The 25643-nt window shown below is 33.6% G+C and overlaps 2 protein-coding genes across 4 annotated transcripts in view; one reads left to right on the forward strand and one right to left on the reverse strand.

Moving 5' to 3' along the window:
* The window catches only part of LOC135137628 (uncharacterized), a 430031-nt gene that overhangs the window by 205883 nt on the left and 198505 nt on the right, over positions 1-25643 (reverse strand). The window lies entirely within an intron of this gene.
* On the forward strand, positions 7885-9357 carry LOC135137713 (gamma-glutamyl hydrolase-like). Its single transcript, XM_064067431.1, has 4 exons — positions 7885-8327; positions 8375-8425; positions 8482-8711; positions 8849-9357. The coding sequence occupies exons 1-4, from the start codon at positions 8143-8145 to the stop codon at positions 9355-9357; spliced, it is 975 nt and encodes a 324-aa protein (XP_063923501.1). The 5' UTR covers positions 7885-8142.

Raw genomic sequence — 25643 nt, forward strand, 5'->3', positions numbered from 1 at the left:
ACCAACAATTTGATCACGTCATTTCAATGAATAGTATTCTAAAATGATTTGAATGTTACACAAAAATATACTTATATACTTGTAGTGTACGAATCCACGTTCAGTTTTTTCGCTAAACATTCAAATTTTCGCAAAAATATTTGGAAGGTATAATAACATTTTATTCCCGACACGGTTTGAACGGTTCCGTGGCGGAATGGGTGTATCAGTGTAATGCGGACCTGCGATGCTGCGATTGTGGTTCGATGCCGAACATGGCAATTTTGTTTTTATTCCCTGCATTGGTGACTACTTTTTCTTTATATTGTGACTAGAATTATCCATGTTGATCACGTCATCACAAATTTTTTATTGGTCAAATTAAGAACCTCATTTTCTGGATTGTCTTATACGGGGCACTCAAAAAAATTAATGAATCCGTCATTTTTTTTATTGAATAAATTAAGAATTGCAAAACTGAATACTCTGAAATCTTGCAGAGTTTTTAAAATTATTGTAAGCGTAGTAAATTGTTAATCAAAATATGTCTGTTTATTACCCCCCAAAAATATATTTGCTTATTCCCTCCAAAAAATTGATCACGTTATCCCAACATTCTCCCGAATAAATTCTACCCAAAATACATTATTGTTTTCCGGGTTAGGACCGTGTTAATTGAGTTTTTGATTGCTATTTTATCTACCCATCGCAGGTAGATAAAATATTCACTATGACAGAGAAACGATGAGGGTGCGCCGATTCGAAAATGCTGGATATGTTTCATTGTACTTCAGGAGCGAGGAAAGTTCTGTCGAAACAAATTTCGACCAATTTTTTTAAGAATATGAACTTTCTCGGGGGCCCCAAATGGTTTTTTTTAAAGAATGGGAAACCTTCTCAGGTGTCCTAACTGTCTTTTTTAAAAAAGGTGAATCCTTCTTTTTTTGTATTACATTATATTGTTTTTACTCCATAGAAGTTATCACGAAAAAGTAAAATTCCGCAAAATCAAATTTTATAATTTTTTGTTGGACTGTTTGTCAGAAGCGAGCGAAGTTCTGTCGAAATAACTTTAGACCAATTTTTGAAAATGAATAAGCAAACTTAAAGGTCTTCTTAGAGCAAAACACATTCTTTCAAATTGGCAGGTCCGGGAGAATTAGTTTTCTTCAACATTTGTAGCTTCACACGGATCTCATCCTCAATTAAATCAATAATATAATAATATTAATAATAATAATATATACTTTTTTGTCCAATAGGATTAATTTCCCAATTACAGGACAACAATAACTAATTGAACACTACATTAATAAATATATAAATATGTAAACAAAATAACAATACTATAGTAGTTACAATTTAACAAAATATATCTTCTAAACAATTATTTCCACGACAACTCATTGTGTAAATCGGTGCATGACGTCAAACGTTGGTACGAGCTCTGGGGATCTTGAATGTTTGTACAAATCTAGAAGATAGCCGTGGAACATTGAAGTTTATATTACTAAGATCTATACAATATATTTCGTTAGAAACCAGTTTTGCAAGAAAACGGGCACAGTGAAAATCTCTTCTAGAAGAAGGTGACCACATTTGATGTCGTTAAAGGAGAAGTGATATATCCGTACCCCGTTCAGGGTACGTTCCATCACATTTAAATGACAGATACTTCAAGAATTTCTTCAGAATTCTATCTAGGACCATGTGCTGCGTGATGTATATCGGATACCAAATTAAAGATGCGTATTCTAACTTGCTTAAAACAAAGGCATAAAACAGAATTTTGATCAGGTTGACATTACGGAAATACTTAGATACCCTCATGATAAAATGTAAGGACTTGTTAGCTGAGTTCGCTATGTGTTCAATGTGTAAGTTAAATGTTAAGCATTCATCAAATATTACACCAAGATCCTTGATTGACTCTTTTTTAGTAATAGAAAATCCATCAATTGAATATGAAAACTCAGTAAGGGTGTTTTTACGGGAGAATGATATAAAGAAGCATTTTGTTTTATTAATTTTAAAAATATTATTATTACACCACTGCACGATTTTGTCAAGATTGACTTGCAAATGTCGGGTATCGTCAATACATGCAATTTTTGAGTACATTTTGAGGTAGTGAGCATAAGCAAGAACCGGACAACTAAGAGATAATAGAAATTCATTTACGAATATGTTAAAAAGTAACGGTCCAAGATTAGAACCTTGCGGAACACCGCTATTAGATGTAAATAAATAGGACCTGAAGCCATTACAAGAAATATAATTCACGCGATTGTCGATGTAAGAGCATATTAATTGTAAAAGTGAAGCTGAGAAGCCAAAGTTATTAAGTTTACGAAGTAAAATTCTGTGTGGGATGCATTCAAAGGCCTTAGAAAAATCACTGTAGATAACATCAATTTGACCTTGATTATCAATTTCTTGGGCTAGTGTCTGACTTAGCACAGATAAATTAGTAATAGTGGACCTGCCTTTTACAAAACCATGTTGGTATGGCGATATGTAGGGCTGCACGTTGTAGTAAATTTGTTTATATAATACCTGTTCCATCACCTTTGAAAAATTCGATAAAATAGATATTAAGGCCAAATTACTTATTATGGAGAGTAGTAGAACAAAAGCAAAACTACAATCTCGAAGAACAAAACTTGGAATTGAATCATCACCGGCTGTCAATTTATTAGGAAAGTTTTTCTGTATTGATATTAGTTCGTTTTGGCTAACTGGAAAAACTGAACAAATTGAAGAGTTTTCACAAGTGGGTAAAAAGGAGGTTGACGAGTCATTAGTTTGTGCATTTGCAAAAACTTTTGCAAATTTACAATATCTTGTGGATCAGTATATTCATTGCTCCTCATCGATCATGTAGCTGGGAATTCTAGACGTTCCTTTTTTAACGTTTATGAAACTCCATAATCCAGAAGGGTTTGATTGTAAGTTAATCTCCACTTGGTTGATGTAATCATGATATGCACTATTCAGCTGATTTTTCACGAGAGATCTTAGCCTTTTATATTCATTATGGAAGACATTATTTTTGGTTCTCAACCACTTACATCTGAAATTTTCTTTGGTTTTAATATTATTTTTTATTTCATTCGTGACCCAATATGGAAACTTAGAAGATGAACAACCGGAAACTTTTGGAACATTTTGGTCTAGAAGCGTATATAGAGATATTCATAGAAATTGTCCAGAGCAATATTTACGTCATCGAAATTGTCGAGAAATGTCCAGTCTGCTTTCAACAAATCTTCGTAAAGTTTAGGAAAGTTGGCTTTTCTAAAGTTGTAGCGTACATTATTGGCTGCGGGAAACTTATGGGTAGCAGTTGATGCTAAGAATTCTAAATTTACAGCAAGTGAGGGGTGGTGAGCATCTTCAGGTACAAGAGCTGGCACATAATGTTCAAGATCCATTGTAAAATTTTGGTTGTTTACAAGAACTAGGTCAAGTAACTGCTGATTACAATTGCGTATTGTATTATGCTGAACGAGAAGAAGGGAATCACAAAATTGTTGAAGGAGAGGAATTTTAGGATAATTAGGCGGATTAACATCGCAAAAGTGGGAGACGTTGAAATCACCAACTAGAATAACATCCTCATTCAGTAAATGTACTTCTAGTGCATTTAAAAATAGCTCTAATTCAGTGGAGGTAACGTCAGGGGGTATATATGTAACACAAAATATGGATTTGATTCTACCAAATACACACCGACACAAGACAACATCAATTAATGAAACTAAGTTTGAGAGATGCTTGGTATCAATAACAGTATATTTAACAGAATTAGAAAATGCAACGAGAACACCACCACCTTTAGTGGTTTTGCTGTTTTTATTATACATATGTTAACGATGTGGTTAATTCATTATCCTGTCAGAAATTACTTTTTGCTGATGATCTTAAGCTGTTCCTGTTAGTAAGTGAGCCTGGAGACTATGATATTTTACAAGAAAATTTATATAAAACGTTCGGGTTTATCTATAGGAATTATTATATTATAATATGGTACCCGATTTGTTCCACATATACGAATTTATTAGAGTCCTTACAGTGAAAATTTTTATATATAGGTGTGATTTACAATTGATGGTATCTATCCTGCTCGAGGATCTGACCATAATGCCATACTGATAGTTTTAGTTGACTAGACGAATCATCTCGTGTGTCAAGTTTCTTTATAATATTATCAATAACAAAATAAACTGTCCCATTATTAGGTAAAATTATGTTTTCTGTACCCAGATTATACAATAGTCTTACTTTTTACAATGGATCCTATAGAACCGATATCATGACTAGAACAGACTTTTTGACAAGACTAAAATCGAGAATTCGTTAAACTTTGAAAAAAAAGAAGCAATGTTCTAGTACGTTACAGGACACAAGAAGAAAGAAGGGTTCAGTAATGTTCATGAATTAAAAAAAAAGTACTTGGATCGTTATCCCTCTCAAAACCTACTGTAATTTTAAACAACGATTTCATATACTCGAATGAGAGGTTTTGCTGAAAAGAATTGGGACAATAAATATCAAAAACAGTTATGAAACAGGTAGTATTGTTGGTTGCGGTTTTTCTGATTGCTGTGGAACGTTTGTGCATTCACCGAGTTAGAATCTAAAAATTTCTAAAAGATCGTGGATTATATTGAACAAATTGTTTGATGTAGTCCAATAGAAATCATTTAGGACATAAAATGTTCCGTTTAAGGGCCACACCCTCTCCACAAAAATGCACTGTGTAAAAAAAATGTGTATTTTGACTGAGAATAAATAAACGTATACAAAAACATTCCAGATAAACTTTGATAAGAACATATGTCTTTTAACCTTTAACCTTCACTGGCAAGTTATCTTTATCATTTTAACTACCAAAACCTATTATTGCATCCATATTTAACATTTTGTTTAGTGAGCATTTTACTGATTCGACATGTACAGAAAAATAATAATCTGGAAGTGTTTAGTTTTGACGCTGCTTCATTTAAGTAAAATAAACTGCAAGTGTGTAGAAACATATGCAACGATATGCACTAGTTTAAGTGATGTGTTTGAACACGAGTTTGAAGAGCCATTAATTGATTTAATAGTACAAACCGACACACTCGAAGGGAACGTCCCAATAGAAGAACTGGACTTGGCTATCTTGATTTTTAAATTTTGCTACGCACACAGTATTTCGATCATCGGTCGGACGATTAAACTTACAAACACTGTGAGAATATATCTAAAGTGCAAAATAAAATCTTTGGAATTGAGAGACATGAATGTGGGAAAACTGACTCAATATAATTTTCCATCTGGAACGTCGTTACAGAAGTTATCACTAACAAACAATAATATAGATCAAATTGAACGAAATACATTTACGCGTTTGGGTCTCGAACAAATAGATTTGTCTAAAAATAGAATTCAGTCCCTCCAGCCATCAATCTTTCCTAGAAATCTAAAAACTGCAATTATCAAACACAACCAATTAGTTTATATTTCCGAGGAGACGCTTCCTGCAAGCTTGGAAATACTCAATTTGGCATACAACCAGCTCAGTGGGAGTTTGAGCGAAGCCATTAGCCATTTGATAAATCTCCAGCGATTAAGTTTAAGGCATAATAGATTATATGTGTTTCCTAACATCACCAATTTGGTTAAACTCGAGGTTCTGGATCTGTCCCACAATTACATTTCCAGTGTTACGTTATCGTATTTCGCAAATTTACTCTCGTTGGAAGTTTTAAATTTAGACCACAATCAAATACACACAGGCGACTTTCTGGCTCCTCTTATGTGCCGCAAGATGCTTGGTCACCGTCTGCGTATTCACCTAAGTTTCAACCTGTTGAAGCAAGTGGATGTTAGACGACTTAGTTCTTTCAACTGCAGTGAAAGCAAGCAAAGGTATTTGACTCTATATGGAAATCCATGGAGTTGTTCCAGTTTTACAAATTTTGAAAAGTTCATGAATAGTGTTAATTGGAAATTATACTATAGTGATATTTGGCGTTTTGGAAGTGGAGTTATGCCTTTTTGCATCGAAGGTCTTGCTTCAGACAAAGTGATTGAAAATTTTAACGATATTGCTAGAAGTAGCACTCAAGTGAATTTTAACCTACATGTTATAAAAAACACGTGTACTGGACTTAACTCTAGTCAAACGGATGTGTTTTGTTTTTTGAAAAAATCACACATTAATGATGTAAAGCCTATAATTAATCTGTCGGTGGAGCGTAATTGATGTTAACTGTAGTTAAATAATATTAATTTATTTTGGTCTAGCCCCAAAGGCAGCATTGTTTTAAAATTTATCGTTGTTCTTATCGCTATTGGTAATAATAAAAGATCCAATATACTCCTATATTTTTTTTTATTATTAAGTATTTCACATTTCTTATTTGTATATTAAACTAATGGTTCTAGATATTTGAAAATTTTGTTTTTAGGTGGTCCAGTATAAAATCTAAATAAAGAAATTAGCTAACTAAAAAAAACTGCAGCAATTAGAAGGAATGAAACCCGATCAAGATCGTCCTGTAGCATCCCTGGCGGAGCCTCTTCGAAGTACGGTACTGCTGCGGTTCCAGGGGTGGCGGTGACGCTAAAACGGGAACAAGATGATACGTAGAAAGAGGGTTACGCGGCGGAGATATTACAATGGTTATCGGCTCTTATTGCTTATCGAGCGGGTGCACAAAAAGAAGGACGGTGGTGGTTGTATGGTACATTTTCTGGGTGGCAGCGAACGGTAGCATGTAAAGCCCATGGAGGGACGTTCCTTGAAGAAACTGAAACTGTCCTCTGCACAGTCTTGTATTTCTTCTCTCGTGTCGTATCGCTCTCATTCCGATTTAAATAACCACATTCTCGCAGGGTCGGCGCGGCATGGTTGTAACGAAATCCCCTGTCCATCAGTACCCTTGCCACGGTGACGTAGGGGAACGAGGGGCTTGTTGTAACAGTTTTTAGGAAAACGAATATAATTTGGTATCTGTTAGCTGTTTGACCATTATAAAAGTATTTATCGGTAGTCTAACTATTCCCCTATTGGACTGAACAGGCAAAAGCTCAAAACTGTGCATCTTCACTTCACACCAGGCATTTTCTTAAAAAAAGTGCATTGTTACAACTTGCCCCGTGGTTGGGGCTAGTTGTAACAGCCATGAGACAGCTAGTACCAGTAAAAATAAAGCTGATGTTGATACATATTTAGACTTTATTTTTCAAAAATCAACACAACACTTCATTATATACAATTTTTTTTCAGTAAAACTGAAATAAACTTTTAGAAAAAGAGTCAACATTAAAGATTTGAGTTTTGTCTTCCTTTTTCTTAATATATCTGGAAAGCGATATATGTCATAGGTCAAAATTTTGGCTCGCTTTTCGTATGCTAGGTACAAGATTTGTAGAAGTGAATTTAGGATAAGTTGTAACATGTTACAAGTTGCCCCAAAGCTATTGTTACAACAAGCCCCGTAGCACAATTTTCTACATTTAATTAGATTTCGACAAAATTATGTGGCTTAGCGTCAAAATGTGTAAGGAATATCAAAGCTGAGTAATTTTTGAGCTACATGCAAAACTAAAAGTTTTAAATTAATTAATAACTGATACGAAAAACCAAATTTTACTAAAGTAATATTTTACATTACTTGGCCAAAACGAAACACGTGCACAGATCCACTCACTGCGCTGGCTCGAGGAACAGTGGTTGTGATGACATGATGTCTTATGGTGCAAGAATTAAATTCAGTAAAATACCTGACGTTAAAAAGTTTAAATTGCGGGTAAAAATGTAGTGTTACAACTTACCCCTGTTACAACAAGCCCCTAGTTCCCCTACCTCATTTTGTAGAAAGGAATTAACTGACATAGGACAATATAGGACAGTATAGCTCCTAGTTTAAAAAGGGAACTCTAATTTTTCAATGTGCATTAAACACTTTTGCTGAGTTTCGAACTACATTGTCACATTCTTTGGGTCGTCACAGTCGGTGACGCAGACAATTACAAAGTAAAAGCATAACACTACCTTATCACCTTATTTGAATTTAGATACGACCAAACCGTTTAAAAAGAAGGTTGAAATTTGAACTTGTATGCGAATTTCGGTTATTCGCGTGTGCAGCTAGTCGCTACAAATTTATCATGATTCTACGTTTACTAGTCTTGTCATTTGTGACAAACGTAAGCGCTACGTACTCTCCTGTCATAGGAGTTTTGACACAAGAAGCAACACTTATATCGTATGCGTATCGTAATACCCACAGTTTCATCGCTGCTTCTTACGTAAAATTTCTACAAAAAAGCGGCGCTACAGTTTTGCCCATATGGTAAGTCTGTTTTTAATTTTGTACCCGCGTTAAATGACGAATTCTAGGATAGGTCAAAGCAGAGCCTATTATGAAAGAATTGTCAGAATTACAAACGGGTGAGTAGATTTCTTTTATTCAAGAGTCTTGCTTGACAATACTCATTACGTAACAGTATTTTACTTCCAGGGGGAGGGGTTTTCTTTCTTGACAAAAAAGGAGGTTATGGAGAAGCAGCCAAAATCATTTATGAATCAGCGATCAAAGCCAACGACAATGGAAATTACTATCCTATATGGGGAACGTGCCTTGGTATGCAGACTTTAATGTTTGTAGGTTTGGGGGAGAACATTCGAAAGATATGTCACGCTAAAAATGTCGCTTTACCCCTCGAATTAACTCCAGGTACGTATAAATGGAAAAATCCAAAAGACGATAATTTCAGTGTGGTACAAATCCATAGCCATATTTAAAAGATAAGAGAAATGTGTCAAACAAAATATGTGCATTTGTAAAACATTTTTCAAACTTGATTTTTTCAGATTACGACCGGACTAGACTGTTTTCCACTCCATCCTCTAGACTTATGCGTAAATTCACAACAAACAATAACACCTTCCACTATCACATCTTGTGCGTTTTCGTAAAACATTTCAAAAACAGCAAGGCCTCGTCAGAGTGGAGAATCGTGAGCACAAACAAAGATTTAAACGGTGCAGAATTTATTTCCACTGTGGAACACAAAAAATATCCCTTTTATGGAATACAGTATCATCCCGAGAAAAACATATTTGAGCACAAAGAAATGCTTCAGATTCCTCATCATCCAGAAGCACTAGAATTTGCTGAATATTTTGGAAATTTTTTTATAAACGAGGCCAGAAAGAATAATCATACATTTTATCCCGGTGCTATCGAAGAAAATTCTTTGATTCATAATTATAGTCCAGTGGATAGCATTAGTAACTCTATTTGGGAAGAGCTTTATTTGTTCACGCGAGATGATTACAATTATGTTGACAGTTGTTATACTGATTTAAATAGGATATAATAAATCTAGTACATAGATATTGTATTCGGTATTTTTTTATGCTACCCTTATAATGTGAAAAAGATTGAAAGGATGGATATACAGGTATGAAGTCATTTACGGATCAAAGCCAAGCTTAACTCTTCGGGAGACTGGTGCTTTCATTGTCTATTAGATAATTTGATATATGGCTATTCGTATCTAACGGGCCAATTTCAAGTTGGTTTGCAATTAATTGCAAGCTGCATCGCTATGGTAACCTCGCAAAAATATAATGGTTTGTATTAAGAGTTCTACGAGATCACCCTAGCAACGGCGTTTGCAATTAATTACAAACAAACTTGAATTTGGCCCGTAATTCTTTACAATTTTTTTATTTATTGTTATTAGAATGAGTCATAATGACGTCATTTGTTTTTAATGGCACTGTACTTTTAGTTATATGTTTTAGGTAAAAAGAAAGATAAAATACTAGATATGATAATATACAATTTTCGAACGGTTAACTTGCACATATGTAAAAAATTGGTCTAAAGAGTTTAGACAGTACTTCCCTCGCTGTCGGAAACTTGACGACTGCATGGCTATTGTGTTTTTTTCTCATTACATTTTTGTAGTGGGAATTTAAAATTGCGATGACGTCATCAACATTTTTGCAAGGACACGTATATCAGTTGGGATAGATGTAGTGTAATACTAAGAATAAAATTATTGTATTCCCAAATTTTCGGGAAAATGAATTGGGTCGTTTTGAATATTGATTTTTTATAATCAATAAAATAACGAAACAATTTACTCACGTATACGGCAACTGAAAATCGTTTATGTATAAACATTCTTAATTTAAGATGACAGGCGTAACAGCATACGTGAGAGTCAAACAAAGAAACTGTAAACAAAACGACCATCGGTTTTATTGCTTCGACTTCCGCTTATTATATAAAACATTGGGTTTTATTTTAATTCTTGATGGTGAAATTCAGAATTGGTTCATTATAAACATGTCTATTTCACATTCGCGGAACCAAGTGAACAAATGCAGGTCTGTAATGTTAAAGTCGATGTAAATAAGCGTGCTACCCTTATGTTTCAACCGAGTTTTTCCTTTAACAAATTTTGTGTCTACCAAATTGGGTTGGTTGGGGTGTAATACTAATAATAAGTGTTGCCTTTAATTTTATCAATAAAATAAATTGACTTCATTAATTTTTTTGAACCACCTCTTAAGAAAATCTAAAAAATATGAATGGAATGATAAATCACAAGTACAAACTCATCATATTTTTAGCATTTTAGATAGGATTTATTCAGCAAAAGTTAAGGGTGACGTCATCAATTTTTTTAGGAGGGATGAACAAATACATTTTGAACAAAAGTTTACCATGCTTATAATAACCTTAAAATATTCCCAAGATTTCAAAGCATTCGGTTTTGTAATTCCTGATTAAATCGATAAAATAAATTCACGCCTTCATTAATTTTTTTGAGTCACCCTGCATATGCAAAACCAAAAATATGAATGGAATGATAAATCACAAGTACAGACTCATCATATTTTGTACATTTTAGATACGATTTATTCGGCAAACTTTTGAGCTGACGTCATCAGTTTTTTGTAGAAGATAACCAAATATATTTTGACTAAAAATTTATTATGCTCTTTATAACCTTAAAACATCGGCAAGATTTCAAAGCATTCGGTTTTGTAGTTCCTGATTAAATCAATAAAATAAATTTACGCATTCATTAATTTTTTTGAGTCACCCTGTATATGCAAATCGAAAAAATTTGAATGGAATGATAAATCACAAGAAGAGACTCACCATATTTTGTACATTTTAGATAGGATTTTTTCAGCAAAATTTTGTGGTGACATCATAAATTTTTTAGGGGGGACGACCAAATACGTTTTGATCAAAAATGTACCATGCTTATGATAATTTTAAAATATCTTCAAGATTTTGAAGCATTCGGTTTTGTAGTTCCTGAGTAAATCAGTAAAATAAATTTACGCTTTCATTTATTTTCTTGAATCACCCTGTATATGCAAATCCAAAAAATATGAATGGAGTGATAGATCACAAGTACAGACTGATCATATTTTGTACATTTTGGATATGATTTATTCGGCAAATTTTCGAGCTGACGTCATCAAGTTTTTGGAGGGGATAAGCAAATATATTTTGACTAAACATTTATTATGCTCTTTATGACCTTAAAATATCTGCAAGATTTCAGAACATTCGGTTTTGTAGTTCCTGATTAAATCAATAAAATATATTTACGCATTCATTAATTTTTTTGAGTCACCCTGTATATGCAAGTCCAAAAAATATGAATGGAGTGATAGATCACAAGTACAGGCTCATCATATTTTGTACATTTTAGATATGATTTATTCGGCAAACTTTTGAGCTGACGTCATCAAGTTTTTGGAGGGGATAAGCAAATATATTTTGACTAAACATTTATTATGCTCTTTATGACCTTAAAACATCTGCAAGATTTCAGAGCATTCGGTTTTGTAGTTCCTGATTAAATCAATAAAATATATTTACGCATTCATTAATTTTTTTGAGTCACCTGTATATGCAAATCCAAAAAATATTAATGGAGTGATAGATCACAAGTACAGACTCATCATATTTTGTACATTTTAGATATGATTTATTCCACAAACTTTTGAGCTGACGTCATCAAGTTTTTGGAGGGGATAAGCAAATATTTTTTGACTAAAGATTTATGATGCTCTTTATAGCCTTAAAACATCTGCAACATTTCAAAGCATTCTGGTTAGCAGATTAAAAATTAAATTTCAAAATGTTGTTTTACAATTTTGATTTTTTTTCCAAAAATCTGGACGTTTCGGGTGAAAAGTCGATTCAGAGTTGTAAACTACATGTGTAGGACTATGTTATTTTATACAATTGAAAACCCATTTACTATGTACAATTTTGAAGTGACGTCATCGCATTAGTGGTGGGGATGATTAGACAAATTTTGGCTAGCGTTTTACCATCTACATGATATTCTTAATATAAGTACAAAATTTCACAACAATCGGTCGAGTACTTTCGGAGATTATCTGTCTAATAAAATCCGGGACAATAGACGGACAGACGGACAGACGGACGGACAGACAGACGGAAATGGGAGACCTATTTCTTCGTCTTCAAGGGGTCAGGTCGATTACAATACTTCCTTTGCTTACGCTCGGGAAGTAAAAATACAAAATCAACAAGCAGTTGAATTGAATTTCATAAAAGCGGAAATGTCATGCGATTTTGTAACAGCGAGAATGTGTACAATATAATGATATTCACTGATTTTGATATTTATATGTATATTTGTGTTTATTCATATACATTTACTTTTACACAGCCCGAATTCTTCAACTCACATCAAGTTCTTGAAGATTTAACTTAAAAAATTCATGATATGTATATGTTACTTGACACTTGTTTGTTTTCATTTTCGGTTTTTAGTGCATGTAGATTGGTATTCCACGCCCCAAAAACCACCTCAAAAATTGCAATCGAATAAAATTTTATTTGCTAATTTTATTTTCTTTCAAACAGATTTTTCGACATCCCCTCACCATCCATCACAAAGTTTCAAGGCTAAGGGATCATTCCTTTGTTTTGCAATAACGTATGGGAATCAATGGATTAAATTTGCTAATTTTAAAAACTCTGAGATCCTGTAAAATATTTTTGGGTGAGGTTTAATTTATCTGCAAATAAAGTACGATTTTGTCAGTAAAATGGCTGATTGAGAAGAAAATTTGGAGCAGTAATTTATGAGTTTGTGATCAGCTAATAATATTTTTGTGCGCAGCCGAAAAAGTACATTGGTATCAAAAAATTCAGTCAATGTCGAATTGTGTTCACTCTTTAACTAATTTCTACAGAGCAAGCTGTTTTATCATTTTAACTGCTAATAAAATAATGGTACAGAAAACAGCTGGTAATAAGGGATATGAAATAAACCGATCTACTAGCATTTTTGTCCAATTATAATATTTAAGACAAGTCACAATGTAACAAAGTAGGCTAAGGTGAAATTAATGCTTACTTCAAAAAATAAAAGTTAATACAACTTATTGTACAATAAGAGCTCGGTTCGCCTTAGGCCCGGTATTTCAGTTGTTGGTTAACCTCAAAAATTTTGGTTAACCAACAAAAGTTTTGGTTAAGTGTATTTCAGTGTGGGGTTAAGAATATTTGACGGTTAAATTTCTTGGTTACCTAACCCAGCCCAGCGAGGTGCCTCTTTTTCTTTTTTCACCGATTGGTACAGTTTTGGTTTAGCTGCAGACGGTGGAACAGAACAACAATAGTTAATCAAAGAAAACAAAGCAAATCATGGAAACAAGTTATGACCTGTGGAAAGAACTTGTCCAAATCATGGATAGATCGCACCACTGCATTTGCATGTCCATCTGATACGTTCCACCCATTCTAACCGGATTTTGTTGACTTTTCAACCAAGTACTAGAGATCGAAAAAGCAATTAGTCACAGTTGGCTATACACGAAAAGCCGTTTGTCTTAATTTAAAATAATTTTATTAAACGTCACGTTGACAAAAGTAATTTGCAACGTTATCAAACGAAGTTAAAGCTTTTTTGTTAGAATTTTACTTCAGAAATGAGACAAAATTGGAAAACGGTGATTTTGATTCATTTTTTGTGTTTTCTAATATTAAACTGTCAATTTGAGATTTAATAAAAAAATGTTAATTACGACAAACGGCTTGTCGTGCATGGCTAACTTTGACTAACTTCTTTTTCGATCTCGCGTTAGCTGATATTAGAATAAAGTGTTAATCATTTATATTTTCCGTTCACAAAACATTTTGCTACTCATGTATAAAATTCGCACATATGTCAGCCAATCTGCTGCTCAGTTATCCTTTTTGCTGACCAATTATTCTTTCTACAGGCATTTACTTGCCGCTCCAATACTTGATTAGTTTATCAAAGTCTCAAATTTTACTAATGATTGTTTGGTGTTTCCAATAATTTAATTGCAGTTGAAAAAATATCTCGCTGATCTATCATTTTATTAGTTGAAATATTATGCTGAATAAAAATTTTAATTGCTGCCAAAAAAAATCATTGCCAATATTTTTACTTCCTGAGCGTAAACTAACGAAACACTGTAATCGAGTCCATTTGGCAACTGGTTGCTTTCATATTTTCTCGATGGGTCATGACTCCTAGAGTAAGAAAAAAATGGTCTGTCTGTCTGTCTGTCTGTCCGCCGTCTGTGTCAATTTTTGTTAAGCAGATAATCTCTGAAACTACCGGACCAATTTTTGTCAAATTTTATATGTGTAATATCATCTAGATGGTGAAATACTAACCAAACTTTGCTAATCATCCCCACTAACAATGATGACGTCACTTCAAAATTGCAGATAGTAAATTGATTTTAAAGTGTATGAAATATTATCGTCCTACACGTGTGGTTTATGAATTAGTGTTGAGTTTTGAAAAATCAAAATTATCTAAGAACATTCTGCAATTTAATTTGGCATCTGTAAAGCATATTTTTTAGATTTACTAGATGGATTATTATCTAGATTTGTCCCTATTAAGTATTTTAAACGTTCTAAATTTCCTAAATGGTTTTCAGGCGAGTTAAAAAACTTATTTATTTTAAGAATCAATATCATTTTAGATACAAATTAACGATTGACTAAACGTTTATCAAGAATTCAAGAATTGTAGACGTTTCTGTAAGATAAAATCAATGGAATGTCACAATAGATATACACCGGATACAGAAGCTAACATAAGATCAAATTCTAATGATTTTTGGAAATTCTGGAAAGACAAGAATAATATGAACTCCATTGTCAATGAAATGCATTTTAATGACAGAAAATCTTCGAACCTAAATGATATAACTTATTTCTTTGCAGATTATTTTAAATCTACTTATAAAGTGGATAAGTAAAATACAGATTTCGTTAAAATACGGGTCTCTGCTGAATCGAATTTTAATTTTAGATATATTTCGGTTTCTGATGTATTCGATGCTATATTAGATCTAACACCTAAAAAAAGCCCCGGTCCGGATTGAATATCTGCAAAATTTCTTATCAATACATTATTCAGTATAACTAAACCGATATATTACTTAATTTATCTTTGAAATATGGACAGTTCCCTGGGATACAAATAGTTTTTTATTACCCATTTTTAAGTCAGGTAAAAGAGGTGATGTCAATAATTATAAAGGAGTCTGTATACAATCAACAATAGCAAAAATTTTCGATAAATTAATTTCTGGTCAACTTAAAGTAGCCTGTAAACAGTTAATAGTGGCCTCTCAACATGGTTTCTGTCAAGGAAGATCGACTACAACTAATTCATTGTTATATCAGAACTTTATTATAAACTCCTTAGAGAATGAAACTCAAGTTGATTCTGAAAGCTTTCGACAAAGTCAACCACAAAATCTTGTTGTACAAACTGAAAGCTATGAAATTTGACGATACGTTTCTTTCCTCGATTAACAGTTTTATTTCAAACAGACCACAATTCGTTAAAATAGCCGGTACAGTCTCAGTTCCAATTTTAGTCACATCAGGTGTACCACAAGGTTCCCACTGTGGTCTTCTTCTTTTTGCATTATTAATGATATTTGTAAAGTAATTATTGAGTCCTCTGAATATCTTCTTCTTGCAGATAACATGAATATGAATATATGAAGCAGTCTCGGACATCGACGATAATATTCAACTACAAATGGATCTGGATAATATTTTGTCTTGGTGTAACATCTATGACATGGATGTAAATTTTGACAAATTTTATGTTATAAGCCATAACTTATATCCTTTTCTAGATCACATGCACGGATACAATTTAACTACAGTGCTGCCACTGTGTTGATTAAGAGAGTCTCGGAAGTTCATGATTTGGGGGTTGTTTTTAATTCCAAATTTGAGTTTTGTTCCTTATGTAAATTTGACTGTAAACAAATCCATAAAACCATTAGGACTTATTATTCGTTCATTGAAGGAATTTTCTCTGGCTACAGTGGTTAAGGTGTATATTAGTTTAATCCGTTCTTCCCTTGAGTACGCTTGTATAGTATGGTCGCCTCACTATTAATTTAACTTATATTAGATTAATTGAGATAGTCCAAAATAAATTCTTGCGTGCATGGAGAATGGGTGTTCGTAGGGAAGAGTACAATTATGGAGATATCAGGCTGATAATTTTAATACACTTGTTGGAAATCAGAAGAACCAAAATGGTTTTAAATTTTTTACAAGTTATTTAACGGTGCGATTGACTGTCCTGAACTTCTATCTTTATTTAGTATATGTTGTCCTCCAAGACCTTTAAGAAGTAGTCCCTTATTTTGGTGCAAACATCACAAAACTAACTACGAATTTTTCTCTCCAGTTTCAAGATTAGCATGTGAAGCAAACTTCTATAAGAACGAAATAGTTATTTGGGGTATCAACGCAGCACTTCAAAAAATTACCACATGTTAATTCTTAATTTTTGAATTTGTAATAAATGAGTGATAAGATTAGTGATTAAATGTTCAGATATGTGTTGATTTAGTACTAGTTTAGTGGTAGAACTGAGTAAGTTGTTGAAGTTTTTTTGGGTATATCCCGTAATAAAGTATTATTATTATTATTATTATTATTACTTATAGAGGGTGACTCAAAAAAATAATTAATTACTCAATTTATTTTATTGATTAAATCAAGAATTGCAAAACCGAATGATTTCAAATCTTACAGATGTTCTAAAATTATAAGCATGATAAATTTTAATAAAAAGATATTTGCTTATTCCCACCAAAAATTGATGACGTCACCTCAAGATTTTGCTGCGATGGACTCGACTACACATCCTTGGCTTATTCTCGGAAAATAAAAATTCTAAATTTATAACGAAATGTATTAATAAATTCAAATACTCACTCTTTTAGAATTTGCGCAACACCTAACACAAATATACATTTCAACAATATCAAAACACAGTTCAAGATGTTATCAATATTGACATATACACTTCAATTTTATGATAACAGAGAATTAAAAATGTAATATTAAAAATCGCCTCAGTATAATGTTAGTCATGGGTGATGACACTTTGAGTAGAGCACCCACTCGTAGTCTTTTATCCCTCTTAATATTGGTGCTATTTTTCAAGAACATCGGGTGCAAGTGTCAATATTCATACGTGATAATATGTGAAAACCTAGCAGACCTTGAAGAAATACGTCTCGACTATACAACTTCTGATATTCTACTCAAATCAGAAAAATTAAAATCCCAGAATCAAATGAAGCCTTTCGACTCAAAATAGTTCTACGAACTCACAAAAGTGGCTAAAAATATAATTGTAATTGGGCAGTTTAAACAGGCTTTGCCATTTAGGCCAGTCGGATTTCTATCGTTGTTACTACTCGATGATGAAAAGGACTGCTTAAGCTTTTACGACAACTACTTTCCACATCTCGACGAATATTATTTTCCATGGACGTTAAAATTGCGCAAATTATCCTTGAGGAAGAACAGGATAGAAACTATCGGGGACAAAACTTTCCAAAATCTGCAAGTTGGGACTATCGACTTATCCAATAACCAGATTGAAGTTGTTGGAAGTGAATGGTTCAAAAATGGCACACGCGTTATCGAAATTAATAACAACAAATTAAGCTTCATCGAATCAAATGCTTTTCCAATAAGCTTGATTATTCTTAGAATGAACTATAACCAGTTATCAGGATTACAATCTCAAGTGTTGAATTCTCTGAACAACCTCGGAGAACTGTCCATGGCAAAGAACAAATTAAACATTATGCCATATGTAAATAAACTGCATAATATCAAGGACCTTAATCTATCTTACAATGACATAGAGACTGTCAGCGAGGAATCTTTCAGAGATCTTTACAAGCTAAAATATGTCGATTTGAGTCACAACAGAATAAAAAATATTAATTTCTTGTTGTCAACAAACATCAGCTTCTGGCAGTTTGTTTTAAATTTCAATTTGATTAGCGAAGTGTCTCAAGTAGACGCTCGTAAATTCCAAAGAAAAAAGTGCTTGAAACAAGTATTATTACATCCAAACCCTTGGTGGTGTTCTAACTGGGACTCCCTTCGTGTACTAGTGGATATTTCTCACAGTGATCAAGTCTATGTGGGTACTGGTAGAGTCCCCTACTGCCTCGTTTCAAACTCTGTTGAGGATCTCGACCTCGAAACTCGAAAATTGTATCAAATTCTTGAACGCAAAAGACACTTCTCAAGGTACAATGATGATGAGTCTACACGACGCCGTTTGTTTTTACGAGAGCTTGTGGTTTGACCGAGACGAATACAATTTTTATCAAAGTGTTAGTTGTACATATTTTTTAACCCAAAATTTACTAGTAACATCCTAAACCAATATAAAACAAGATTTTTTAACTGATGGATCCATTTTGTGAAAAAGTAAATGCCTTTCAGTATCTGAACATGTGTAAAAATACAAAAATCCAGGTTCTATCTTTTCACGTGTTTGCTTTCGTGTTTGTCGTCAATCAATCGATTTATAGTAAAATGTTAGGCGTGGCTTAGGGTCTTAATAAGGGTACTTACAAAGTTTTCTCGACGTGTCATAACCCCTAAGGTACGAAAAAGTAGCCCTCTCGTTTCCGTCTATCTGTCGAGCTGTATCTCTGTCGTCAAATTTTATTTGTATCTTAGAAATATCGTGTATATGGTATATGGAGTTTTTACTTTAGACATTGAGATTCTTAGAAAAATAATCAAAATTGTATAACTACATTTTGCAATTTAATTTTTTAAAACTTCAAAACCCAATTGTTTCGAAATCTTGCAAATAATTTAAGGTTATTATAAACATGGTGAATAGTTGATCAACATTTTTTCGTTTATGCTCCTTCCCTCCTCAAAAATCATGACGTCATTTTACAATTTTGCTAAGCAATCGTTCTTTAAATTTTATAGAATAACAAACTCCCGCATGCATGATTTATAAATCTACGTTGTGACATTCAGATTTTTGTAAAGAAAAAATCAAAATTATATAAGAACATTTTACAATTTAAATTTGTAGTTGCAAAACCGAATATTGTGAAATCTTGCAAATGTTTTAAGTTAATCATAAGTATGGTAAATCGTGATTCAAAATTTGTCCTTTTATTCCCCTCCTTCCAAATGATGCCGAATTTATGAGTGTTTACGCTAGATATCCAGTTTATTCGAAAAAAAAAAAAACAACTGAGGGTGTTTCAATTGGTTGATAAGTCCTCGTGTTTAAAAGTTGGGCTTATTTCTCAACTGTTGTTAATTTAGTGTAAATACTGCAGTTCAAATGAATGATCTATTTAAAGTCGATTTTCCCTAGCACGTTAAACACCAAGCCTTCACTAATTTTACTAAAATGTCGCGATTCTTAATTACTAATCATATAAAATGAAAAATTATGATTAACACTACAAATATGGCTAATAGCAGTGCAAAAAAAATAACAGTAGGTGTCGTTTAACCCAGATGTGGACATTAACAAGTAGGTCAGCAAAAACAAGATTAATTATTAAAAGAATAAATAATGCAAAGCACATTTATTTTAATGTCAAATAATGTCGCGAAACTATTCAGGACAATTTTGTTGACAACTCTAATAAGTATAAACAGCAATTTAAAATCATGAAAAACTAATTCCTGCGCAGCAATCGATTAGTATTGAAATTTATGCTAAACAGTGCCTGTCAGGCACTGCTTGTACAAATTAATCATGCAAAGAACCGCTTTTCGCAGCACTTTTTTCGAGTAACTGACACAAATATGCGATTATCATCCCGCATCGTCAGCAAATGGACAAAACTTCCGTGGCTTCGAGGAGCAATTGCTGATCTATTTTTAGAGCGATTAAACCAGAAACTCCCGTATTATGCAACGAGTTAAATATAAATATCATGTTCCATTAGCAGCTTCCTTTTTACACAGTTACCATTTTTTACTTTCTGAGCATAAGCTAAAGAAGTACAGTAATCAAGTCCATTTGGCAGCATGCACCTTTATGTTTTCTCGACGTTTCGTGACCTCGAGAGTGCGAAAAAAGTGGTTTCCCATTTCCGTCTGGCTGTCTGTCTAGCGTCTGTGATTTTTATAAGACACGTAATCTCGGAAACTACTGGACCGATTGTTGCCAAATTTTGTACGTATATTAGAAATATGCAGATGGTTAAACTCTAACCAAAATAACTTTGAAACTGTGAAACTAAATGCTCTGAAATCTTGGAAACATTTTAAGGCTATCGTAATCACGGTAAATCGTTAATCAAAAGGTATTCGTTTATCCCGTCCCAAAAAATTGACGTCATCCCGATTTCCTAAACAAAAAAAGAACAGACAACCTAAAGCGACAGTAAAGGATAATGATATTAGCCAAAATGACATTGACACAGCTGGTGAAGAGAATTTCCAAATTGCGGAAAAGAAAAAGAGAAAATGAAACAAAATCTCCGTGGGAGAAAACATGTATGAAAATAACTTTGTAGGAGCTGAGCGAAGGATATAGCTTTTTGTATCAAGAGTCAGAGATGATGTAAAAGAAGAAAGTGTCAGAAATTATGTTTCAAAGCAATTGAAAGAAGAAAGACCAACTATAGACGTCAAGATTATCACCGTATCATAAAACAAAATGTAATAACTGTTTCATTATAGGCGTGCCGCTTTAACACAAATCAACCGTATATGGAGAAAAATTTTGAAGTCGGCATGAATTTCGCAAAAATCGCAATACAACTGGCGCAATTCTAAACTTAATAACACTATGCAACACTAAAAAATTCACAGAAAGTTCAGATAGTGTTTGAGGTTGGGTATACTCCATATACTAAAGAAAAAAATGTTTTATACTCATATCACATCACAAAACATAGATAACGGGTGTTTTGTTTTTCTTACTTTTTGGGACACTTGATTGCATTTAATCGTAAAAATATCGCTTTTATGTATCCACCCATGCTTGCAGACTTCTGTTGGTGTCTTCAGAGGGATACCGCGAGATCTGGCTACAATAGGAATGCCAATCGTTCGAAAAAAAAGACCTTTTCTAATGAAAAATGAAGTATTGTTTTATTAATTTTGTATGATTTCAAAAAATTCAATAAACACTTTTCATTGTGATACCTGATGTGATAGGTTGGGTACCTATACTCCATATACTAAAGAAAAAAATGTTTTATACTCATATCACATCACAAAACATAGATAACGGGTGTTTTGTTTTTCTTACTTTTTGGGACACTTGATTGCATTTAATCGTAAAAATATCGCTTTTATGTATCCACCCATGCTTGTAGACTTCTGTTGGTGTCTTCAGAGGGATACTGCAAGATCTGGCTACAATAAGAATGGCAATCGTTCGAAAAAAAAGACTTTTTTCAATGAAAAATGAAGTTTTGTTTTATTAATTTTGTATGATTTCAAGAAATTCAATAAACACTTTTCACTTTGAAACCTGATGTGATACGACTCTTTCAAGCACAATCCTCAATTGAGTTTGAGGTAAGAAATTTTAACTACATACTGTGCATTCTGTGAATTTTATTTTTTTTTAATTTGTTGCATAGTGTAATTGAAATTTAAACTTTCCACAAAAACGAATACAGGGTGCCGCATCCAAGTCTGGATATAGGGAATTAACATGCGAATTAGTTTTTATTTTATAATATCTCCCCAGATCGCTTTAAAGCTAATATTGAGTGATGCCTTTGTGGAGGTCGAAGAGGGCTATCGGCCAGTATTTTTTTCAAATCGTTGCATCGCGCTCATTCACTGTAAAAAGGTTTTAAAAATCGTATTTTGAAATTCGCGCCCGATCCGAATTGTCGCGAAGTGTTCCGTCGTACTGTCGAAGTTCGGCGATCGCGTATGTTCATTACCCATGCAAAATTCAAATGTCAAACTGAAATTAGAAATTATTCTCATCAGAAATCAACGAACAAGTCAAACTGAATTATTTTATCCAGTGTGATGATTATTGTAGGACAAATTAAACGGAATAAATGCACAAATTGATCCATTCATTCGTCATAGTGCGCGACCCCGTCAAACGAGCCATCTCGAACTACAATCAGACCGTATCCAAAAAGCCCAAGATGAAGACTTCAAGACTTCGAGCAGCTGGTCTTCCTCAAAACCCCATCAAAGCCCATCGGCAGCATTGCGACATTTTCTGGGAGCCCTCAAGCTAGGAATGTACTCGGGCTGCTTCACTCAGTAATCACTGAACGACTCAAATTGAATTATTTTATCCAATATGACGATTATTGTAGGTCAATTTAAACGAAATAAATGCACAAACTGCACAAAATATTTTATTAGGTTATGTTGCTGGTGCTGATCGAGTCTTTATTACTAAAATCTCATTAAAATGCCATGTTCTACTGCGATTAGATGAAAAAGCGAGGGCCCGCTTTTCTTATTGTGTGATGATAAGATTTACCATCAAAATAGCTGGCGCTTTTGAAGAGGACCTTTTAATGAACCATTTAGATAACTACAAATAACAAAACTTAACAATTGTTGATGAATGAAGTAATGAAATATTGTACGAATCTGGAGAAGTATTGCACTATTTTCAAGAATTGCTCAAAAAGACTGCTCTCAGCAGCTGTACAGTAAGTAAGCCAATCTTCAAAACTCCTACGCGTGTTGATCAGCATTTTAGTTGAAATCTGAAGACAATATTGCTGGATTGCTTGTTTCAGCGCTTCTCTGTTTGTATAGCTTGTCTGAATGCAGATGGTCGTGAAGAAATCTCCAAAGAAAAAATTCTCAGGGGTTTATATCCGGCGATTGCACAGGCCAATGGGGCGGTGCAAACTTTCCATTCCAACATTGCGGAAAAATACTGGTTCAAATAAACAACATTTATGCGAACTGTATGGCTGGAGATTTGGTCCTGGATGTAAAAGACCTGCTGCAGATGCCGCACCCTTCGAGTCCCAGGAAGTATTTGCTGAGCTAGCATATAATCCTACTTCTGAGCATTCAATCCGGATTAGATGAAAAAAGGTGCAATGACATGATGTCCTAGAAGCCCCAGTCATACACTGACAATTGCACGCCATTGATAACGAAGGTCATGGACCACGTGAGGGTTGTGTAATGCTCAAATTTGATCGTTCTGACGATTATAACTTCCCTTAAGACCAAATGAACGTCAGTAAAACAAATTTTCCTCAAAAACTCTCCATCAGCCTAGATTCTCTCAAGAGTTCCTTCGTAAAACTCTATATGTGAGAAGTAGTCCCCAGGCTTCAATTTTTTGTCATGATGCTTTTTGAAATTCTTCTATCTCATCTGTTTAAGACCCCTAGAAAACATCGTGCCCACCTGATTTTATGTAATTTTTATCACCTTTGAAAATAAATGTAACTTTATTTTGCGAAATATTATTTTTATTTTTGTTGTTGTTAACACAATAAACAAATAAAACAGTAATACAAAAGTTTCTGAATCCCAAAACACATTCGTAATAGAGAAAAATGCTTTAAAATGTTGATGAGTCAATGTTCTACATTTCCCTCTCAAAAATTTCCTGTAATGAAGATGCTTCCTGGAGGCAAAAAATCCATCCCTGCTTAACGAATGTAAAATCAATTGACTTCCAATCTTTAGTGATTCCAAAAAAAAGGGTGAAATTTATCCAAATTACCTACTAATTAAATTAACTGTTGAAGAACATGCAGGCCCCCGCTTTTTCATCTAATCGCAGTAGAACATAGCATAACCTAATAAAATATTTTGTGCAGTTTGTGCATTTATTCCGTTTAAATTGACCTACAATAATCGTCATATTGGATAAAATAATTCAATTTGAGTCGTTCAATGATTACTGAGTGAAGCAGCCCGAGTACATTCCTAGCTTGAGGGCTCCCAGAAAATGTCGCAATGCTGCCGATGGGCTTTGATGGGGTTTTGAGGAAGACCAGCTGCTCGAAGTCTTGAAGTCTTCATCTTGGGCTTTTTGGATACGGTCTGATTGTAGTTCGAGATGGCTCGTTTGACGGGGTCGCGCACTATGACGAATGAATGGATCAATTTGTGCATTTATTCCGTTTAATTTGTCCTACAATAATCATCACACTGGATAAAATAATTCAGTTTGACTTGTTCGTTGATTTCTGATGAGAATAATTTCTAATTTCACTTTGACATTTGAATTTTGCATGGGTAATGAAAATACGCGATCGCCGAACTTCGACAGTACGACGGAACACTTCGCGACAATTCGGATCGGGCGCGAATTTCAAAATACGATTTTTAAAACCTTTTTACAGTGAATGAGCGCGATGCAACGATTTGAAAAAAATACTGGTCGATAGCCCTCTTCGACCTCCACAAAGCCATCACTCAATAATAGCTTTAAAGTGATCTGGGGAGATATTATAAAATAAAAACCAATTCGCATGTTAATTCCCTATATCCAGACTTGGATGCGGCACCCTGTATATGTATGCAGTGTTTTGCGATTTAAGTAAAGCATTCGACTGCATGTCGCATAGTTTACTGATCGATAAATTGAAATTGTACAATTTTGCATCGAGCAGCATTGAGCTCATCGAGTGGTATTTATCAAACCGCTGTCAGCCTACCACGGTGAACAATGTGGTATCAACAAAAAGAAAAATTAACACTGGGGTACCCCAGGGATCAATATTAGGACCGTTATTATTCATCCTATATATAAACGATCTACCAGCGCAAGATACTCTTTGCAAGTATGCTGTTTATGCTGATGACACAACAGTCTCTAAAAGAAATACAACATTTACCGAGTTATTAACTAGCATACCAGAATCAAAAAATAAACTTACCGATTGGTTCACTAAAAACAACTTGGTTTTAAATGAATCGAGAACCAACGATGTAATTTTTACCCTAAAGAATTCTGAAAATATTCCAAATCGCACTTTAAAGTCCAGTGCAAAATTTTTGGGTGTGTGTATTGAAAAATCCCTTAAATGACTATTAAGTTTTATAATATACTATCGGTGTCGGTGAAACGCTTGCCAATGCCTAGATTCAAAAGCTTTATCAAACCTTTTTTGTTTTAAAACGGCGTTCTACAACTAAGAAGAATTTTTAACAAGTCAAATTGTGATATCTGACTAAGATCTTTGTTATAAGAATTCTGTGTAAAGTTATAATAAACATAATACATTTTAATGACGTGTATAAGCAATTTAAGTGCAAAAATACGAAAATTATTATCTATTATTAATTTCTCGACTTCCAAAATTT

Source organism: Zophobas morio, unplaced genomic scaffold (genome assembly GCF_036711695.1).
Source record: "Zophobas morio isolate AGI-343-1 ecotype UQ-CSIRO unplaced genomic scaffold, CSIRO_AGI_Zmor_V1 ptg000029l, whole genome shotgun sequence".
NCBI classification, from domain to species: Eukaryota; Metazoa; Arthropoda; class Insecta; order Coleoptera; family Tenebrionidae; genus Zophobas; species Zophobas morio.

Excerpts from the sequence above, each read along its gene's own strand:
- LOC135137713 (XM_064067431.1), top strand. The coding sequence starts at position 8,143 with ATGATTCTACGTTTACTAGTCTTGTCATTTGTGACAAACGTAAGCGCT. Across the intron at positions 8,328-8,374 it reads GCTACAGTTTTGCCCATATG|GATAGGTCAAAGCAGAGCCT; the intron begins GTAAGTCTGTTT and ends GACGAATTCTAG. Across the intron at positions 8,426-8,481 it reads ATTGTCAGAATTACAAACGG|TATTTTACTTCCAGGGGGAG; the intron begins GTGAGTAGATTT and ends ATTACGTAACAG.